Genomic DNA, 21313 nt, shown 5'->3' with positions numbered 1-21313 from the left:
TGTTTGTGCGCACATAAGAATATTTTATATCTGACATTGTGCAGAACTGCTAGTCTATGATGATAAAAATCTAGTGGACTTTTAATTGGGTTTATTATAACTGAAATATGCTATAGACAATATACCCCATTATTGCCTGATTTCCTAACACAAGACAAACCACTCCCAATGCCACCTCACCTTAGTACAACAATGAGAAGAAAAAACTGTATTTATATTTTAAGATATAATTCAAAGAAACTTTCCTGGACAAAAAGAAGGGTTCCATACACATAATGAAAGGACACAGCAGGAAAATTTGATCCAGAATGATTAACATTTCTTCTAGAAAAATCACTAAACTTTGAAGATAAAGAATTCTTCGGGAAGTCAAGCAAAAAGATTAAGTCATTTATAAAAGGAAAAAGCTCAGATTTATGTCTGAGTTCTCCAAGCCAAATGCCAGAAAACAGGACCAGAAAAAAATATATAAACTAAGGTTTTTATTTGCAGCCAAGGTTATAACATATAAAGTTATAAAGCATGTAAGTTATAGAGCATGTAAAGTCTTAGAGAATACTGATGTCATAAGCTTTTTTGAGAAAATAATTAAAGGACAAGAATACTTGAGTGGGTAGCCTATTCCTTCTCCAGGGGATCTTCCCAACTCAGGAATCGAGCTGGGGTCTTCTGCATTGCAGGCAGATTCTTTACCAACTGAGCTATTAGGGAATCTCTAATTAATAGGACAAAGTTTAGCTAATAAAAAGATGTTTGGGAAACTCTGGCAAAATGACCAATGGTGAACAATGAATATATATAACTACAGGATAAGTTCAAATTGTAGAAGAGAATAATATTGATAAACTAAAATGCAATTATTTTATACCTTGACAATGTACAAATGATTCAACCAGCAAAAGTTAAAAATTAAGAAAGCGAGAAAGATAGAATAAGTTCATTGACTGGCTTATTTGTAATAATATATTTAATATTACATATTATATATATAAACACACATAATACTATCCAAAAGAAAACTGAAGAAGCTACAATGTATTAAACAAAATAGTTTTTGTTTTTTAGTCGCAAAGTTGTGTCCAACTCTTTGGAGACCTCATGGATGGCAGCCTGCCAGGGTCTTCTGTCTATGGAATTTCCCAGGCAAGAATACTGGGTAGCTATCCCCTTCTTCAAGGAATCTTCCTGACCCAGGGATCAAACCTAGGTCTCCTGCTTGGCAGGCATTGGCAGGTGGATTCTTTAACGCTGAGCCACCAGGGAACAAACAAAGTAGGCCTCAGAAATATTATTAAGGACAAATAGAAACATTATATGATGATAAAGGGTCAATTCACCAATAATCTAAATTGCTTTTTAACTCATGAATGGATAAACTAATATCATCACTCAGTGAAATACATAACAAGAAAAAGGAACACACTGCTGATTCATACATAGACATGGATAAATATTAATTTTGTTAAGTGACTTATATTCTACTATTTAATACCAAAAGACTGTATGACAATTCCATTTATATGATATTTTAGAGCTCTAGGGATGGAAAATCAATCATTGTCAGGGGTTGTAGTTCACAGGGGTTGACTACAAAGAGATAGCACAAGGGAATTGAGGAGATGAAAGCTTATTGTGTTTGAAACTATAGTGATGGAGACATACCTCTATGTACTTGTCAAAACCCATAGAACTGTACATCACAAAGAATACATTTTGCTGCATGCTGAATTTTAAAAGCTCAAGTAGAATATCAGAGAATTTCAAAATAAGATTATGACAAATGAATCTAACCGTGTTATAAAATCAATGAAGTAACAGAACTAAAGGGCATGAGGAAAAAAGATGATCGGTTTTAAGGGCTTCCCAGGTGGCTCAGCTCCGCCTGCCAGTGCAGGAGATGTGGGTTGCATCCCTAAGTCAGGAAGATCCCCTGGAGAAGGAAACGGCAACCCGCTCCAGTATTCTTGCCTGGGAAATCCCGTGGACAGAGGAGCCTGGTGGGCTACCGTCCATGGGGTTACAAAAGAGTTGGAGACAACTTAGCCACTAAACAACAACAGCAAGGCTTTTAAAGGTGGCATTTTGAATACATACCATAAAAAGAAAAAAAAATGTACACAAACATTACACCTTAGTTGGTAAATTTATTTTTCATGGGACATGGGTGTGCAATTTTTTAACTACTTTATTTTTATACTGCTGCTGCTAAGTTGCTTCAGTCACGTCCGACTCTGTGCGATCCCATAGACAGCGGTTCAACAAATAAGTAAATATATTACAGATTAAGAGAGTTGGGGTTCTCCTTGTCAAAGAAAAATTTACAAAGAAATAAAGAGGATGCTAGGATGAACCCAGTGGATTTGAGTTAGAGGTATGAGGATTAACTCATGGTTTTTTTTGTTTGTTTGTTTTTTAACACACAAGATAGATAGATAGAAAAATACAGTAATGTATGCACTCATGATTAGTAATATGTATATTTCTCAGCCCTGCCCATGGATAGGACCCAGAAGAGGTGAAATCTTCAGAGCAATGAGTATGTTTAGCATGGGTCTTTGTTTCTAAATACTACTCCTCAACAAAAGGAACCAGGGCACCTTGGAAAAGTGAGTATTGCCAGAGCTGGGACAGAAGAAAATGGAATATGAGCTTGAAGCAGCTTGTGGCACAAGAAGTAAGAAAGTTGTTGGGGACTGAATAATAGATTCCACATATGCTCATGTCTGGGCTTCCCAGGTGGCAAGGGTGATAAAGAATCTTCCTGCCCATGTAGAAGGTAGATATAAGAGACCTGGGTTTGATCCCTGGGTTGGGAAGATACCCTGGAGGAGGGTATGGCAACCTACTCCTGTATTCTTGCCTGGGAAATCCCACGGACAGAGGAGTTTGGTGGGCTGCGGTTCATGGGGTCGTAAAGAGTTGGAAAAACTGAAGGGACTTAGCATGCATGCATGCATACTCACGTCCTAAAATCACAGGATCTGTGACTGTTGCCTTATATGGCAAAAGAGATTTTGCAGGTATGATTAAATTTAAGGTTTTATGATCGGGAGCTTATCCTGGATTGTCCAGGTAGACCCAAGGTAATCACACCATCTCTATGAAAGAGCCAAGGAGGTCAGAATCTGAGAAAACAAAGTGATGTAACAATGGAAGCAGAACCTGAGATGATGTGGGGCTGGTGACAGCCTCTGGGAGTTGGAAGAGGCAAGGCGCGAGAGCTTCCAGAGGAACCGGCTCTGGCCACACCTTGGCTTTAGCCCAGTTGAACTGATTCTGAACTACCTTTCTCTAGAACTGTAAGAGGATAATTTTGTGTTGTTTTAAACATCAGTTCAGTTCAGTTCAGTCGCTCAGACATGTCCGACTCTTTGCGACCCCATGAATCGCAGCATGCCAGGCCTCCCTGTCCATCACCAACTCCCAGAGTTCACTCAGACTCGCATCCATCGAGTCAGTGATGCCATTCAACCATCTCATCCTCTGTCGGCCCCTTCTCCTCCTGCCCCCAATCCCTCCCAGCATCAGAGTCTTTTCCAATGAGTCAACTCTTCGCATGAGGTGGCCAAAGTACTGGAGTTTCAGCTTTAGCATCATTCCTTCCAAAGAAATCCCAGGGCTGATCTCCTTCAGAATGGACTGGTTGGATCTCCTTGCTGTCCAAGGGACTCTCAAGAGTCTTCTCCAACACCGCAGTTCAAAAGCATCAATTCTTCGGCGCTCAGCCTTCTTCACAGTCCAACTCTCACGGTTTGTGGTAATTTGTTTCAGCATCAATAGGAATTGAGTACAGAAGTACTCAAATAAAAGTTTTAATGTTTTTAAAAAATGATGTGACCTTCCTTGGGGGGTCAAGGCGAAGGGATGAACACAGCTATGACATGTTTAAATTGCAATGAACTCAGTTATACCATATTTAAATTGTGAGAATATAATCTAAAGGGTTTTTCAAGTCGGAGATAACTGTGCCCTCTCATTGAACTCTCAGTTCAAATGAGAGTTAAGAATGTACCTTCTCCAATATACACACTGTATTGTATTTACATATACATATACATATGTGTATGTATGAAAGTGAAAGTCAGTTTCTTAGTAATGTCCGACTGTTTGCGAGCCCATGAACTATAGCCTGCCAGGCTACTCTATCCATGCAGTTCACCAGGCAAGAATACTAGAGAGTTCCCATGCTCTCCTCCATGGGATCTTCCTGACCCAGGGATCAAATCTGCATCTCCTATGTCTCCTGCACTGGCAGGCAGGTTCTTTACCACTAGCGCCACCTGGGAAACCGGGAACTGAAGATTAACTGTACCTACAGCAATCAAGATGATGTTGGTCAGATGACTAAAGATGACTGTCAAAGCTGACTGTGCTGCTTCTGCAGGTAACCTCCTCTCTGTGTATATAAAAGCTCTTGCCCCACTGGTTGCCTGGGGTGGGGGTGGGGATGAGCAGTTGCTGGCATCTGAAATAAAGCTTATTTTCCTTTCCACCCCTGACCTGTTTATTGGTGGCAAGCAGCCAGACTCCCCCACCCCTCATCCTTTCAGTAACAGGTTGACATTTCCTTCTCCAGAGGATCTTCCTGACCTAGGGATCAGACCTGAGTCTTGTGCAGGCAGGCAGACTCTTCATTGTCTAAGCCCCATGTATGTGTATATATGTGTATATTTATGTGTGTGTGTATACACATATGTGTGTATGTGTGTATATATGTGTGTATGTGTTTTATATATATATATATATATATATGTATGTATGTATGTTTTAACCAGAATTACAGAGAACTCATTCCCTTCCTCCCGCTCTTCCTCCCTCCCCTCCTTCCTTCCCCTTTTTGGTTGCTAGATTAATTAATACACTCATTCATTTTTACCTCTCACCTGATACTGGGGCCCCAAATCTCCCGGTCATGACATCAAAGAAGTTCCCGATGTTGGTTTCAACACTGCTGAAAATGATCCCACTGTTCTGATTGGTGAAGTGAGTTGCCAGGGAAGCCATGAACGCAATCTAAGGAAAGAGTTAGAGGTTAATTAAAAGGCAATTTATCTTAGAGAAGCAACGTTTCAGGATAAGTATTATTTCAGCAATATTTGTAACAGCAAGAGTGGGAATAATATGAACATTAATCTATGGAGAAAAATTGAATCATGGTGATTTTTAACATTTTAATGCTATGCAGCCACTGGAATGACAGTATATATCAATAGTTGTGAGCATGGGTTTCAGTGAACATTAGACTTTAAAAGGCTTTTTGAGATATTAAAATTCTATTAGCAAATAATACTGGAAATTTTTGACGAAATATTCTATGTACAGTTATTAAATGCCCATTGGCATATACTAAAGGATCTGAAAAGTCCTTCAGACAAACAACTTTTTAATTTTATTTACCCTGTGTTTTTTCCATAAAAGACATCTGTGACATTATGATTTATGATAAATATATATTTAATATTTGTCCCTCAGTTTGACAGAGACCTCCTAAAAATCCTCAGAATTTCCTAAGTGTTAAGGGCAATCAATGTGTATTTTGTTATGTCAATGAGGTAACTTTGGAAAAGCCCCTGAGGAGGGTCTGGTTGCCTGTAGAGCCAACTGAAAGTTTTAAATTCTCAGTGCCTCCTGATGAAAGTGAAAGAGGAGAGTGACAAAGTTGGCTTAAAACTCAACATTCAGAAAACTAAGATTAGAGCATCTGATCCCATCACTTCATGGCAAATAGATGGGGAAACAGTGGAAACAGTGAGAGACTTTATTTTCTCGGGCTCCAAAATCACTGCAGATGCTGACTGCAGCCATGAAATTAAAGGACACTTGCTCCTTGGGAGAAAAATTATGACAAACCTAGATAGCACATTAAAAAGCAGAGACATTACTTTGCCAACAAAGGTTCGTCTAGTCAAAGCTATGGTTTTTCCAGTAGTCAGGTATGGATGTGAAAGTTGGACTATAAAGAAAGCTGAGAGCTGAAGAATTGATGCTTTTGAATTGTGGTGTTGGAGAAGACGCTTGAGAGTCCCTTGGACTGCAAGGAGATCCAACCAGTCCATCGTAAAGGAAATCAGTCCTGAATATTCATTGGAAGGACTGATGCTGAAGCTGAAACTCCAGTACTTTGGCCACCTGATGGGAAGAACTGACTCATGGAAAAGACCCTGATGCCAGGAAAGATTGAAGGTGGGAGAAGGGGATGACAGAAGATGAGATGGTTGGATGGCATCACCACCTCAATGGACATGAGTTTCAGTAAGCTCTGGGAGTTGGTGATGGACAGGGAAACCTGGCGTGCTGCCGTCCTTGGGGTCACAAAGAATCGGACACGACTGAGTGACTGAACTGAATGGAACTGAGCTGTGCCTCCCATCCCCCATACCTCTCTGCTCCCAGCCCTTCCCTGACAGATCTCTGCGGAGAAGATAGGGCCTGGACAGAGAATCCAGCAGCTAGTGATTTAATCATTTATGCCTGAAAAATGAAGCCTCCATAAAAACCCAAAAGACAAGTTTTGGAGAGTTTCCAGGTTGGTGAACACATAGAGATTTGGGGAGAGTGCCTCTCAGTCCCCTTTCTCCATACCTTGCCTTATGCATCTCTTCTATCTGGCTGCTCTTCAGTTACATCCTTTTATAATAAATGGGTGAGAAAGTAAGTAAAATGTTTCTCTGAGTTCTTCTGTGAGCCTCTTTAGTACATTAATCAAACCCAATGAGAGGCTCATTTGGAACCTTTGATCTATAGCCAGACAGAAGCACAGGTGACAACCTGAACTTGGATTGGTGCCAAAAGTAGAGGAAGGGTGGAGCAGTCTCAAAGGGCTGAGCTCTGAAGGGTCAGAATTGAGCTGAACTGTAAGACATCGGCTTCCCAGGTGGCGCTAGTGGTAAAGCATCCACCTGCCAATGAAGGAGACGTGGGTCCAATTCCTAAGTCAGGAAGATCCCCTGGAGAAGGGAATGGCAACCCACTCCAGTATTCTTGCCTGGAGAATCCCATGGACAGAAGAGCCTGGTGGGCTACAGTCCATGGGGTCCCAAAGAGTCACGACTGAGTGACTTAGCACACACACGCACATAGAACATCTAGGTGGTGTAGGAGAATTGCTCAGTGATGCGGGAATAACCCACACATGGAAATTGTACCACCCCTGGAGAGTCACATTTGAAAGTCAATGCCAATCCCCTGTCCAAAGGAGTCATTGAGACTGAGTGTGAATTAAATCAATAATTTCTTTTAAAAAAAAATCGTTATCTCTTGGCTGTGCTGGTTCTTCGTTGCTGCCTGTTCTTTTCTCTAGCTCCAAGGATTGGACTGTACTCTCTAGTGTGATGCATGGGCTTCATGTTGCACTGTCTTCTCTTGTTGCAGAGTATGGGCTCTTGAGTGCACAGGCTTCAGTAGTTGCTAAAGGGGGCTTGGTAGTTGCAGCGTGGGCTCTACAGTGCTGGCTCAGTAGTTGTGGAACACAGGCTTAGTTACTCCATCACATGTAGGACCTTCCCAGGCCAGGGATCAAACCTTCATCTCCTGCATTGGCAGGCAGATTTTTTTATCACTGAGCCACCAGAGAAACCCCTAGATCAGTAAGTTCTTTAATTTGGTGGGGGGTGGTTATCTTCTTGAATGAATGGAAGTTTTAAGGGAGAAGAGTGAGAAAAGAAAGAGCAAATAACGTGAAGTTCTGGAAGACTTGGGGTAGAGTGGGAAGGCAGACCTGGGAGAATCAACACAGAAAGGATCTGGGCAGTCAGAAGGACCACATGAGGGCACGGAATGCAGAAAGATGAAGAAGGGGTGACATGAGACGAAAGATATAGGAATGGGGATGAAGGGGCCAGAAGTTACCCTCCTTTACAATCTGTCTAAGACCAATCTTCTATCCTCTTTAAGGCTTCCTTCAAAATGTGTGACTGTAGTTCTCCCAAATGATCATATTATGGTTTTAGGGTTAAGAAGCAACAGAGCAAAGGTAACAGTTGCCAAGGTGTTCTCCCTTAAACTGGCTACTACAGGGCCCCTTAACTAGAATATAACCATTCACAGATTTGGGTTAATTCTAGCCTTGAGCATGTTCATCATCCATCTTATTAGGAACCTATATCCCGGACAGGGAAGCCTGGTGTGCAGCAGTCCGTGGGGTCACAAAGAGTCAGATACAACTGAGCAACTGAGTAACAACAATCACCTGGGCAGCTGTATCTGTCTCCTTTTCTTTCTAAATTTATACTGGCACACAGACCCCAGGTTATTGCAATTATTAAACAGCATTCATTACAAAGTTACGAAAACACAAACACTGGTTGAATAACACACAGGACCTCTTAGTTCACCCTTTAAAAAAATCTGAGACCCAGAAAAATGATGGAATTTATCCAAGGGTAATCAACTACCACATGTGCTCAAATAAAGGGCAGTTTTTCCCCCATTGATCTTTCAGATAGAGTTACTGTACTTTCTAGTTCTTTAAGTTTCTCGTGTTATATTAATAATCTATGAAAGAAACTAGAAACCTTTAATAGAGCCAACCTGAGGATTCTAACCCAGGAGACAGTCTTTCAGAAAGCCCCGAGGACTGTCGTGAAGAGGTAAGGGGGTCAGGGGAGAGACCAGCGTGTGTGTGGTTTTGGTGAAGAAGTGCATGCCGTCACGCGCGCATCTCGGTAGAAGGTGACTGCTATTCTCGAGGACCAGACGTCTTAGTCACTGGTTTCAGTGCTTTTCTAAGTGTGGGAAGATGCAGGAAGCTGGGTTCCTAAGATTCTCTCCTGAGAAGGTTTAACTGTCTGAGGGCCAATTCTGCCAGTTTTCCCAGAGCACAAAGTGCTTCATCCTGATCTTCACCTTGAACTCCTTTCAGGGTATATTGTAGGTCGGCGACTGCAGTGGCTAACGACTTGGTTCTTACAGAACTGGCTGGTGGGCAACACTCTTTATTTTACAGTCCTTTCCCTTTGGCCCTTAATTTCAACCAAGGTTTGGGAGGCATTTTGTGACCAACTGTCCCATCGCCGTAGGGATGCTCATTCCAAGACCAAGCCAAGACTTCCTTGATAAGACACTCCATGTACTGTTACTGGATGAGGCCCACTTAACAGCAGCCAACAGCCTCTGGACCACCTGCCTTACTAGTCTATAATGGTCCAGGACATGGTTCCTCCTTGTTGCTTCTTCCCGTATCTATTACAATCATTGACCTTACAGAACTATTTGGTCAATTGTTTCAAGTTCCCTAGTCATCACTATTTTCATGAGAGACTCAGTCACACACTGGTAATGCAAGAAACGATAATCTTATAAAATAGGCAGAATACAAGTAATATCGCTAGTGACTTTAATAAGGTTGTAAATAAGTAGTGTTATCTTCTAAGGGGTTACATGTCTGCTGTCAAAAGAAGAGAAATTGAGCTTTATGGTCGAGTAGGTATTTCTGCCACTGGCGTGGTCTGGCTAATGCATAATGCAGATGTGCAATGCACACCAGAGGGGAGAGAGGAGGCCCAAATGGGCAGAGAAAATATTATGTATAAATTTTCCTTGACTTGCTTTAAAATATAAATTTTATTCCATCAGTATATTCTCTCAATTAATTAATTTTAATCACAAGTTACTATTTCAGAAAGACATTTCAGCCAGAAACAAGCAATATAAAATGCTAGTTTTCAGTGTTGATAGGTGTTTCTTGGAAGAGTCCATTTTTAAAATATTAACCAAATAAATAAATAAGCAACTCAGACTTAGTAATTTTCTTAGTGTGACCTAATCTCACATTTGCAAGTTTTAGGTGTTACTGACAACAAGAATTTCAGAAGATCACTTAAAAGAGAAATAACAGATAAATGGGTAGTTGGGCTTGAGATTAAAATGTCCAGTGATAGCCTCATAAATGAATTTTTAAAAACTGTAAGCTGAAGTGAATATGGTCTGGTCTGGAAATCTGTAGGTGAAGGGCTCAGAATGTCTTTAGTGATAAAGAATATACTAATGAGAAAATTTAAATAAAAATTACTGGCACAAAAACTGATTTGATAGAAAGCAATATTTGTACATTAATATCTATCTGTGTGACCTAAACATGCAAATGTAACAAAATTTATAAATAAATGGGATAGTCAAATGTCTAATAATATTTCATGCATCTAAAAGTTTATATATTCAAGTTGCCAAAAATCTTTTTATTGCACATATGTTTTCATTTGGAAAACGGAAATTAGCTGATGTTCAGGGTTACTCTGTATTTGGTCTAAAGAGGGTGCTGAACTTCAGCCTTCATACATTTCTCTTCTCCCTAAGAATGATCTCAAAACACTCTGACGGCATTGGTCTTAGGCAAATATCCCGTGGTGAAAAGATTGAGATGAACAAATTGAGACAGGGTTTGTTTACTCAAAAGTGAGGATGAAAAAACACTCAAGCCTTCTGACTCCTGGACCCTAAGGGTCACCTGGAGACATGCCAAGATGGTTTACCTGCAGTTCTGGTGGAATCCCTGGGTAGCCCTTCTCTCCTTTGGGGCCATGCTGCCCACGCTCCCCTCGTGGTCCCAGGTCACCTTTGTCTCCTTTCTCACCTTTGGCCCCTTCGTGGCCAGTGGCTCCATTGTTGCCATTGTTCCCATGGTTTCCTTAAACAACCAGACATCATCACATGAGAAAGCCTAGTCACTCATACTCACTGTCTATTTCTATAGAAACATAGTTCCTTTCTTCAAAAATATAGATTCAATGGCATAAGGGGACCATTTGAAACAAGCCTAAACACAGCCATGAGGTCATCATGGAATAGGATCTCTCTTAAATGCAACAATGAAAACAGACTTAGATACTCTTAAGTCTCCAGATTCTAAAGCCTATTTTTCCTATAAAGCAAGACTTGGAAGAATAGTTGCATAGAAGACTGATTATCAAAGGATCCTTTATAATAGCAAAGATTAGAAACCACCTAAAGGTCCATCAATACTGAAAGGGTAAAATTTTTAAATGGTAGGGAATTCCCTGGTGATCTAGTGGTTAAAACTCTGTGTTTTCACTGCAGGGGGCATGAGTTCTATCCCTGGTCAGGGAACTATAATCCTGCAAGCTGCATGGCACAGCCAAAATAATAATAATAATAAAGGATTTGTAAACAGAATTGTTTTAAAATGGTGTATATGTATCCCAGTAAATAATGTTATATAGTCACAAAAAAATAATGATGAAGAAAAATATTTAATAGTATATGTTTTAGATAAAAGAGACTGCAAATCAACAGGGTTCGCATGATACTACATGTAGGTTATGTATATTACATATTCATATATATATGTATATGTATATAGATATATACATGCTTTATCCAAAGGGGAAAAAGACTATAACAAATTACATAAAAATATTTTACAGTGGTTCATTTTGCTTGGGAAATCCCACGGACAGAGGAGCCTGGCGGACTATAGTCCATGGGGTCGCAAAGAGTCGGACGCAACTTAGCGACTAAACAATAGCAATGTTTTTTCTAAATGGATGGGACACAAGTGATTTTTGTATCATCCTATATAACTTTCTGCATTTTTAAAAATTTATACAATAATATACACCACTTTTATAACTGAAGGAAAAGTAAAATCATTGATAAAAATTATAATAATAATCTTGAAAGCAAGATTTGGATAATGATTTCAACTCTTTACTCAGTGGGAATTTCTACACCTCTTCCTTTATTTTTACACTTGTTGAATTCCAGGCCCTTCTGCCATTTATTTTGTGTGCCACCTTTGGTCAGGTTTCATATAACAAGCTTGCGATTCTTCCATACTGATGAACTTTGACTATATTTGCAGGCTAATGTGCTGATGACAAAACTGTTTCTGATAGGAAACATGTAGTCAAAGCCAGTCCATCCTCTGGCCTCAGAAGAGTGTAGAACTAAGAAGATTTTAGGAGGGTCTGAATGTTCCCTACCCCTAATCACTGCACCTGTTGCCTGCTGCCCGTGAGGGTCAGTGACATAGGTTCCAAGCTACTAATCATAAAGTCTAACAGAGCAGTTGCTGGTTCTATATTTAGTTTTGTTTGAGAAGCCTCTCAAAGGTATTAAGAAAAATTAAGTCTCATTGTTTTTAACTACTAACATCAATGGGAGTAAAAGAAGAGTAAGAGGACTTTTGCCAAACCTTGAGAAAAAGTTGTACTCCCAGGAACTGACCTGGAGACAACAGAGTCAGATAGGCCCTCAGATTTGGAGGTCGTGGACAGAGGGGACCTGGCTGCCTTCTCCTTGCCTGACTCAGGAGGTTAGCAAGTTCCCCAAATGATCCATCCCTGGGGCCCCACTCAGTAGAGATGGCTGAGCGGTGGCTCTAGAGGGACCCAGTGGAGCTCGACAGCACACCCCGTGCCACCATATGGTGCTGGAGCCCAGAAATGTTCCCATGAGTCCAAGAGAAGTACAAGGGTCAACTGAGAGACAGCTGAGCATGGAGCACCTAGAGGCTAGAGGAAGACAAACTCAGCTAGACCTAGAATCATGACCTAGAAGGATGTGTCATTCAGTGAAAAGGACTGTGAAGATGACTATAACCCAGACCAGCAATCTCTCCTCCCCACTCTCAATCCCCAGAAGGCTAGATCTAGAGTGCCCTATGGAGCACACAGTGGCTGAAACATGGAAACAAAAGTACGAACCTGTTCAGCTCCAGTGATTCCACACTGAACGCTGGTGAAGGGCCTCCTGGCATGTAGGCTGAGGTCCCAGTATGCCTAATGCCTGTTGGATTCTGCGAGTGGTATGGATAATAAATACTCTATCTTATATACATCTTCCTCATGAACTCAGTAAGCTCAGTTGCCTACCCCACTCTTTCGGATTTTCCATGCGTGAGCTCTGGATCATACACAAGTGATGCCAGATCACTGAGGTTCACCCCTGGCTCCTGATTTGGTATGGTCTGCAAGTAGGCTGGAAATAATGCATCTCTCTCATCCTTACCTGGGATGCCAGGGGGACCAGGAGGTCCAGGGGGGCCTTGGTAGCCTCGGAAGCTGTAGTCTCCATGGCAACACTTGCTGCAGTCTGGGGGCAGTCCTCCGGTTTGTGGAGACTTAAAAAAAAAAAAAAAAAAGACACAAAGAGAAACTTCAAAGAAAGGTACATGCGAGTGATTAGAACTTTTGAATTTCTTCTGGCTTTGGTCCCTAGGTAAGTTTAATTCCAAACAACCCACAACAACATCAGAAAAGAAGGTGTGGGGTGGGTATGTCAATGGCAAAGGAGTCAGGGAATAGCTCAGGTGAGGCGATGATCAGAAGGCAAAGGAAAGAATAGAGTGGGTAGAATAGGCTCCTTGGAAAGTGGGAGGAGTGGAGGATCGGGGCAGTGTTTCTAGAAAGTATGTGCCAGAAGCTATGAGAAAAGAGAAATCTCCTTCAGAAGTAGACTCGGAAACATTCCTTTTCTTTTCCAACTGTCTATAGTCTCAGACATAGCTAGACTGAGTAGATGACCCACAAATGATAAAACTACCAGCATCAAATACAGTAATTAAGACTATGTATATTCATATACTACTGCATTAAAAGTTCTTAGAAATTCTAAATTGCAACTCTAGTTTTTCCAACAGTCACAGCACACAAAAATTGCCTTAGAAAATTAAGATTCATGACTCCAAAAAGTTATTATTAATTATTTACAACTTGAAACAACTTCACCTTTTTAAACTTCTGCCTTTAACATGCAGGTCTGTTTTATATTCCACTTGAAAATTTAAGCAATTATTGCATTATTTGAATCAGGATAGAATGTCCATTGAGTCAGTGATGCCATTCAACCATCTCATCCTCTGTCATCCCCTTCACTTCCTACCTTCAATCTTTCCCAGCATCAGGGTCTTTTCCATGAGTCAGTTATTTCCATCAGATGGCCAAAGTATTGGAGCTTCAGCATCAGTCCTTCCAATAAATATTCAGGGTTAACTTCCTTTAGGATTGACTGGTTGGATCTCCTTGCAGTCCAAGGGACTCTCAAGAGTCTTCTCCAACACCATAGTTCAAAAGAATCAATTCTTTGGTGCTCAGCTTTCTTTATGGTCCACCTCTCATATCCATACATGACTGCTGGAAAAACCACAGCTTTGACTAGATGAACCTTTGTTGGCAAAGTAATGTCTCTGCTCTTTAATATGCTGTCTAGGTTTGTCATAGCTTTTCTTCCAAGGAGCAAGCATCTTTTAATTTCATGGCTGCAGTCACCATCTGCAGTGATTTTGAAACCCAAAACGATAAAGTCTGTCACTATTTCCATTGTTTCCCCATTTCTATTTGCCTTGAAGTGATGGGACCGGATACCATGATCTTAGTTTTCTGAATGTTGAGTTTTAAGCCAGCTTTTTCACTCCACTCTTTCACTTTCACCAAGAGGCTCTTTAGTTCTTCTTCACTTTCTGCCATAAGGGTGGTGTCATCTGCATATCTGAGGTTATTGATATTTCTCCCAGCAATCTTGATTCTAGCTTGTGCTTCCTCCAGCCTGGCATTTCATATGATGTACTCTGCATATAAGTTAAATAATCAGGGTGACAATATACAGCCTTGAGGTACTCCTTTCCTGATCTGGAACCAGTCTGTTGTTCCATGTCCAGTTCTAACTGTTTCTTCACGACCTGCATACAGATTTCTCAAGAAGCAGGTCAGGTGGTCTGGTATTCCCATCTCTTGAAGAATTTTCCACAATTTCTTGTGATCAACACAGTCAAAGGCTTTGGTGTAGTCAATGAAACAGAAGTAGATGTTTTTCTGGAACTCTCTTGCTTTTTCTATGATCCAACAGATGTTGGCAATTTGATCTCTGGTTCCTCTGCCTTTTCTAAATCCAGCTTGAACATCTGAAAGTTCTCGGTTCACGTACTGAGGAAGCCTTGCTTAATGAATATTAAATGTATTCAAATATGACTCTGAGTTCAACTATTACTTATTCAATGATAAATGTCTAAAATTTGGGCTTACTGTCAAGGAGGTAGAGATTTGGTAGAAGTTGAACAGCAGAAGAGTTAGTCATTCGCAAAACTCTGAGTCTTCTAAATGGACAACTTTTAATTATAGATAGCATACAAAAAACTTGTGGAAACTTTCCTTGACACCAATTTAAAAAATCAAAGGGTTTTTTTGAAAATAGCATATTGTTGCTAAGGGATTCATTTTTCAAAAGACAGGGATGGGATGAGAGAGGAAGGCAGGAAGAGAGAGAAAGGAAGAAAAGGAGGGAGGAAGAAGTCATTTAAAATTCAAGTTTTCTCTGTCATTAGAAATCGAAGCGAAAAAAAAGAAAAAAAAAAAAAAGAAATCCAAGCAGAACAATGGATCAGTGCTTCACATTGTTGCATCTCTAGACATTTATAGCACAGCAAATTCTACTCAATACTCTGTAATAGCCTATATGGGAAAAGAATCTAAAAAAGAATGGACAGAATATCCCTTGTGGTCCAGTGGTGAAGAATCTGCCTGCTAATGCAAGAGACCGGTTTGATCCCTGGTCAGGGAAGATTCCATGTGCTGTGGGGCAACTAAGCCTGTGAGCCGCAACCACTAAGCCCGTGGTTGAGCTGATGCTCTGCAACAAGAGAAGCCACCACAATGAGAAGCTCAAGCACCACAGTTTAGAGAGTAGTCCCCGCTCACAGCAACTAGCTAGAGCCCGTGCATGGCAATGAAGACCCAGTGGAGCCAAAAATAAAATTAATAAATACATAAAATTTAAAGAAAGAGTGTATGTGTGCTAAGTTGCTTCAGTTATGGCCTACTCTTTGCAACCCTACGAGCCTTCCAGGCTCCTCTGTCCATTGGATTCTCCAGGCAAGAATACTGGAGTGGGTTGCCATTTCGTCCTCCGGAGGACCTTCCCAACCCAGGGATTTAACCAGAGTCTCCTATGTCTCTTCTACTAGTAGGCAGGTTCTTTACCATTATCACCACCTGGAAAGCCCATGTATATGTGTATGTATAACTGATTTACTTTGCTGTACACCTGAAACTAATACAACATTGCATTATTTTAAAAACTAAATTTGCATAAACAAAACAGAAAACAAGCTAGAATTTTTCCCTGACTCTTATTTCTTTTTTATTTAAACAGGTTCCCATCTAGTTATAATATTAAGAAACAAACGCCTCATCTGTAGTCCAGCAAAAGCTGCAACAGCTGAGAGCCCAAACTCAAGGTTTCAGGAGCTAGGATTTGGATCAATCTCCTGGTTTAGTCTTCAGTCCCTCAGACCAAACCCTGGACAGGTATGGGAGTCTACGAAAACCTTCTACAAAACTAGTGGAGGAAAAGAAAATTAGCCAAAGCAATTGGTTGGAAACAAGGGATTTCAGACACTTGGAACGTCAGACATTGCAGCACTGCCCCACCTTCTAATCCAAAGATGAAATCTGAGGAGTAAGGATTCTGTAATTTCCTGGTATGATTTTGCTAATATGAAATACAGATTTTTAAGCTCCAAGAAATTCTAAGCTCTGCCAATAATGAATTTAAGGGAAGGAGACTGGTGGGGATGAGGGAAAATCCTGAAATGGAACCATTTATTTAAAAATAGAATTGAAAAACTGAGACAACCAAGAATGTCAGAAAGAGAACTGGACTGGAACCAGAACTCCCATTACAGGTCTGTGTGACTTTCATGAAGTCATTTTCTCCCAGACATCATTTTTCTTGTCCACTAAATTAGAGGACAGGGTAAAAATGGTCATGAAATTTCCTTCCAGCTCTATAACACAATGATACTGAAGTCTTTCCCAAAGCCTCAGATGGTGACTAGAAAGCTTTTGTTTTGGAGTCTAGTGTCTGGGCACAGGAAATTAGCAAGAGATGAGGTGCACACCCAAGCACTTTGAGAGCACAGTTGTTTAGTCGCTAAGTTGCGTCTGATTCTTTTACGGCTCCATGGACTGTAGCCAGCCAGGCTCCTCTGTCTGTGGGATTTCCCAGGCAAGAATACTGGAGTGGGTTGCCATTTCTCAAGGGGATCTTCCCGACTCAGGGATTGAATCTGTGTCTCCTGCATCTCCTGCATTGCTAGGCAGATTCTTTACCACTGAGCGAGCCATCAGGGAAGCTGAGAGCACAGAGCTGCCACCAAAACAGGGAGAGATTTCTGGTCACTAGAAGGCAATGGCACCCCACTCCAGTACTCTTGCCTGGAAAATCCCATGGACAGAGGAGCCTGGTGGACTGCAATCCATGGGATCGCTAAGAGTCGGAAACAACTTCACTTTCACTTTTCACTTTCATGCACTGGAGAAGGAAATGGCAAGCAACTCCGGTGTTCTTGCCTGGAGAATCCCAGGGACGGGGGAGCCTGGTGGGCCACCGTCTATGGGGTCGCACAGAGTCGGACACGACTGAAGCGACTTAGCAGCAGCAGCTGCAGCAGCATGTGGGCCCCATCCTAAGAACCCTCTTGCAACATTTCACAACATGGTCCTCCCTCTGGCCTGGTCTTTCAAAAATCAATCAAATGCAACAATGTCTGTGACCCTTAAAACAAGTTGGACAGGATGTGTTAGTTGAGAAGTTTTCTCCCAGGTAAGGGAGATTCACATACTAGGTAGTTCTGCAGGTCACCTTGCTATTGACTCTTTTCCCAAAATTAGGTCAAATTTGAGCACGAAGTTCATGCAAATGTGTGGTATGGAAGGAAGAAGGTCGCTAAGACAAGTTCCATCTATTCTGTAGCTGTAGGCCTAGGAGCAGCTACCGAGAATGAAGCTCTACTATTGGGAAATGACTTCAGGAAAAAGGGTCTACGGTTCCTTCTGTGGAAAGGGAAAAGGGAAGAGAAACAAAGTGAAGGGAAGTGGAGGAGGGAGAGACAGGCGCCAAGAAAGAGCAGAGAAGTTGATAAAGATGGAAATGCTGAAGAGCTTCAGAGAAGAAAATGCCAGGAAAAGGGAGTGCAGGTCTCCCTGGGAGAGTGGTCCCCCACCTCTACACATCTTTGCACAAACTCTATGGCCAGAGTCCTCTTTTTAGAACACAACCCTGACTTCACTGCCCCGCTATGCACGAACAAAACTTCTGCTTGCAAAATAAGGTCTAAGCTTTTTAACCAGTCAACAGAATTCATCAAATGGCACTAAAATCATGGGTGTCTTCCTCCCACAGCCCAGGCACGCCACCAGGCTCTCCTCCAGGCTCTCTCAAGGCTCTTCCCGTCACACAAATTTATCTTTTCTGTGAATAGCCATCCTTTTTGTCTCATCCTTTGAGATCCAACTCAACAGCCACCGCCATTCTGACCCTTTCCTCCCAACAGTCTTTTGTGTGTGAACTTTATCACATGGTATTGAATTATCTGTTAATTTAGCCCCATGAGAGCCCTTCAGAACTGTTCAGCAATAGAAGCTTGAGTGTATCTATCCCCATCCTAAAATGTGACTCACAGGAGAAGCACAGGGAAAAGATTGGTGAAGGAAAAAAAAAAAGATTGGTAAAGGAGAGAATGAGGATTAAGAGAAGAGGTGGGAAGTGGGGGGAGTGAGGAAAGAAGGAAGCATACAGAAAAATCCTAAGTTCAACATGGGACTCCATATCCATGGGCAGAGAATTGTACTAAAACTTTAGAGTATCAGTGGCTAAATCTCCACAGTCACTCCTGTTGGGGGCTGATTTGCAAATACTGCAGGAATCCAAGGGAGCTTAAAAGCACCCCCCTTCAAAAGAAAAAATAAAAAGGAAACTCCCAAGTGGCTTCTTACCAACCTCATCTGATTTTAATATGCTAGATGCCTAGGGCCACTAGCAGGCAGCATGGAACAGAAATGCAATTTGAATTTCAGTGGCCCGCTGGGTGCCAAGAAATAATGACCCATGACAGCCCACATCTCCCTTCTGCTGCCTCTGGGGCCTCACACTGCCATGGCCAAGAAGGATCCAGCAGAGAGCCCATTTACTGCAGTGGAAAGTCCAAATCAAGGCTCAGACAAAAGCACAGACATCTTCACCACTGATAAACACAAATCAGTATTAATCACTCTTCAGCCAAAAGACTGTCAGATGAAAGGACAATCTCTAAAAGTGGCTTTCAAAGAGCAGGACTGGGGATTTCCTGGTGGTCCAGCAGTTAGGGCTTCTCACTTCCACTGCAGGGGACACGGATTCATCCCTGGTTGGGAAACTAAGATCTCACTTGCCACACAGCATGGCCAAAAAAAAAAAAAATAAACAAACAGGATTGTGTATAGAGTTTATCTTTTCTCCCACAGCTCCACAAATTCAACCAGGCCCCACAGAACGGTTTGAACAACTGTATCTGTGGTCAAGTTAGAAGTCCAGGTTTGTCTCAGATCCACAACTGCTTCTGCCTGTGATCTTGGTGTGATCATTCTACCAGTCTCAACCCACACGTTCAGTTTGTGGTTGGAAAGGTTGAGGTTTCAACTGCATGGACGTTTTCAGGGCCCATCCATTGCATGTGTGTGTGCATGCTCAGTTGCTTTGCACGCACAGTCACTTCAGTCATGTCCCACTCTGACCCCATGGACTGTAGCCCACCAGACCCCTCTGTTCATGGGATTCTCCTGGCCAGAAAACTGGAGTGGTTGCCATTCCCTTCTCCAGGGGATCTTCCCAACCCAGGAATTGAACTGGGGTCTCACACATTTCAGGCAGGTTCTTTACCAGCTGAGCTACCAGAAGCAGTTAATTCTTATAGTAAAATTTACCTGTTCAAAAATCATATAATTCAGAGTAACTCTCCTTGCCCTCTCATCTGATTTCATCATGCTGATTCCTGGAAGGCAAATCAAAATCTGCTTCTTCCTTATGTTGTACACCTGAGACTAATATCATGTTATATATACCTCAATTAAATTTTTTAAATTAAAAATGTTAGACATTTAAAAACCTGTTTCTTCCTGTTCTTAATGTTTTCAATGAAATTGAGTTTCATCAATTTGCTATTCACTACAGTAAAACATTAACTCACTCCCACACCACCCTGAAAGAGTTAAAGATGCCTCCTTAGATGCTGAGCTTATACTCAGCATTTTACACAAATCCTCTGATTATTAGGCACTCGGTCATACAATACCATGAGGTCTGCATTTTAAATGCAGATATATGTTTTTGTTTTAACTCTTTGGTCCTTTTCAAAACAAATTGAAAGTAGAGACTTAGTAACCGAGAGTGCTATTAAATCAAATAATCAAGCCTGGCATGAAATGTCACAGTAGACTCACAAATCAAATGAAAACCTCAAAGGGCAGCTTCTCTCTGCCAGGAAGAATTAAGAAAATCCAATTGATGATCTGTAAATGATTATCTCCAGCAACCCGTCTATCGGCAAAGGTCAGCTCTCCTCCTCCTTTCCACACCAGCAGAGCAAGAAACAAAATCAGAGCAGCGCAGGGCTGATGCTCCACTCCCCTTTCTGATGAGGCGTCTATGGCTTCTCTTTATCTCAGTATATCAGTTCTACCTCTGCTGAGTGTCTAACGCACACTGCCAGCGCCCCTAGCATCCCACAGCAAGCCAGAGAGAGAGACCCGCAAGCAGTTCAGCCAGCTTCTGGAAAGCACTGCTCCCGGGAATCACAGCTGAAAAAAAAAAAAAAAAAAAAAGAGCAAAGACAACAGAACTCATGAAGCTTTGACAGTAACCCTTAAAAGAGAATTCCGAGTACCTGGCCCCAGAATGGGGTGGTCTGGGCTAGGTCATCTACCTCGGGGGGCGGTAGCTCATCCGGCCTCAGGGATTTTAGGTCTGTAGAAGTGTTATTATCCACAGTCCCAGCTCTAGGATGGCTCCGCTCTCTCACTTTCTCCCTTCTGGAGCCGCTACGGCCAGTCTGCTGATGGCTTTGCACTATTCGCGCCACCACTTTATTAGCTCTTCCGCTCACCTCCATGTATTCATCTTGACACAGGCAAAAAGGGAGGAAAAGCAAAGCCAGAAGGTGCCAATAGACGAGCTGCCGCCCCAGCATGGTTCTCAACAGAGCCACAGAGCTTCCCGGGGAAGGCGGCTGGGGCTCTGGGCGCCGTGGTCTCCTCGGGCAAGCGCCAGGGGCTGGAGATCAGAGCTGCCTCTGGCCGGGCGGTTTTTATAGTTCAGTGGGTAATAAATAAGGCAGCAGGCAAGCCAGAGGGAGAGCGGTCCTCCTCCGCGGGCAGAAGGGGCCCCATTCATCACTTTCCCACACCACAGGCAAAACGATTTGTGTGCACAGCTCGCAGTTGGTGGGGTTCATAAATGTCACACCTTGGCACGTTTTTTTGTGAAAGTGTGAAGGGAACATACACAACCAGCTGGAAACAGGCAGCATGTGTCCAGCGGTTTGTTT

The 21313-nt window shown here is 41.9% G+C and overlaps 1 protein-coding gene across 2 annotated transcripts in view; it reads right to left on the bottom strand.

Moving 5' to 3' along the window:
* The window catches only part of C1QTNF3 (C1q and TNF related 3), a 28325-nt gene extending 7329 nt beyond the window's left edge, over positions 1-20996 (bottom strand). Inside the window, exons 1-4 of one of the 2 annotated variants that reach the window (XM_052659245.1) lie at positions 20873-20996; positions 12967-13078; positions 10470-10624; positions 4884-5013 (exon numbers count right to left, since the gene is read on the bottom strand). In XM_052659245.1, the coding sequence (XP_052515205.1) occupies positions 4884-5013; positions 10470-10624; positions 12967-13078; positions 20873-20956 (481 nt within the window). In that variant the 5' untranslated portion in view covers positions 20957-20996. Of the gene's footprint in view, positions 1-4883; positions 5014-10469; positions 10625-12966; positions 13079-20653 lie in introns of both variants that reach the window. The other variant, XM_052659244.1, reaches the window with a different exon arrangement.
* Between the last annotated feature and the right edge of the window lie 317 nt (positions 20997-21313).

This window comes from Budorcas taxicolor, chromosome 20 (assembly GCF_023091745.1).
Source record: "Budorcas taxicolor isolate Tak-1 chromosome 20, Takin1.1, whole genome shotgun sequence".
NCBI classification, from domain to species: Eukaryota; Metazoa; Chordata; class Mammalia; order Artiodactyla; family Bovidae; genus Budorcas; species Budorcas taxicolor.
This window is presented reverse-complemented; position numbering and strand designations above follow the sequence as displayed.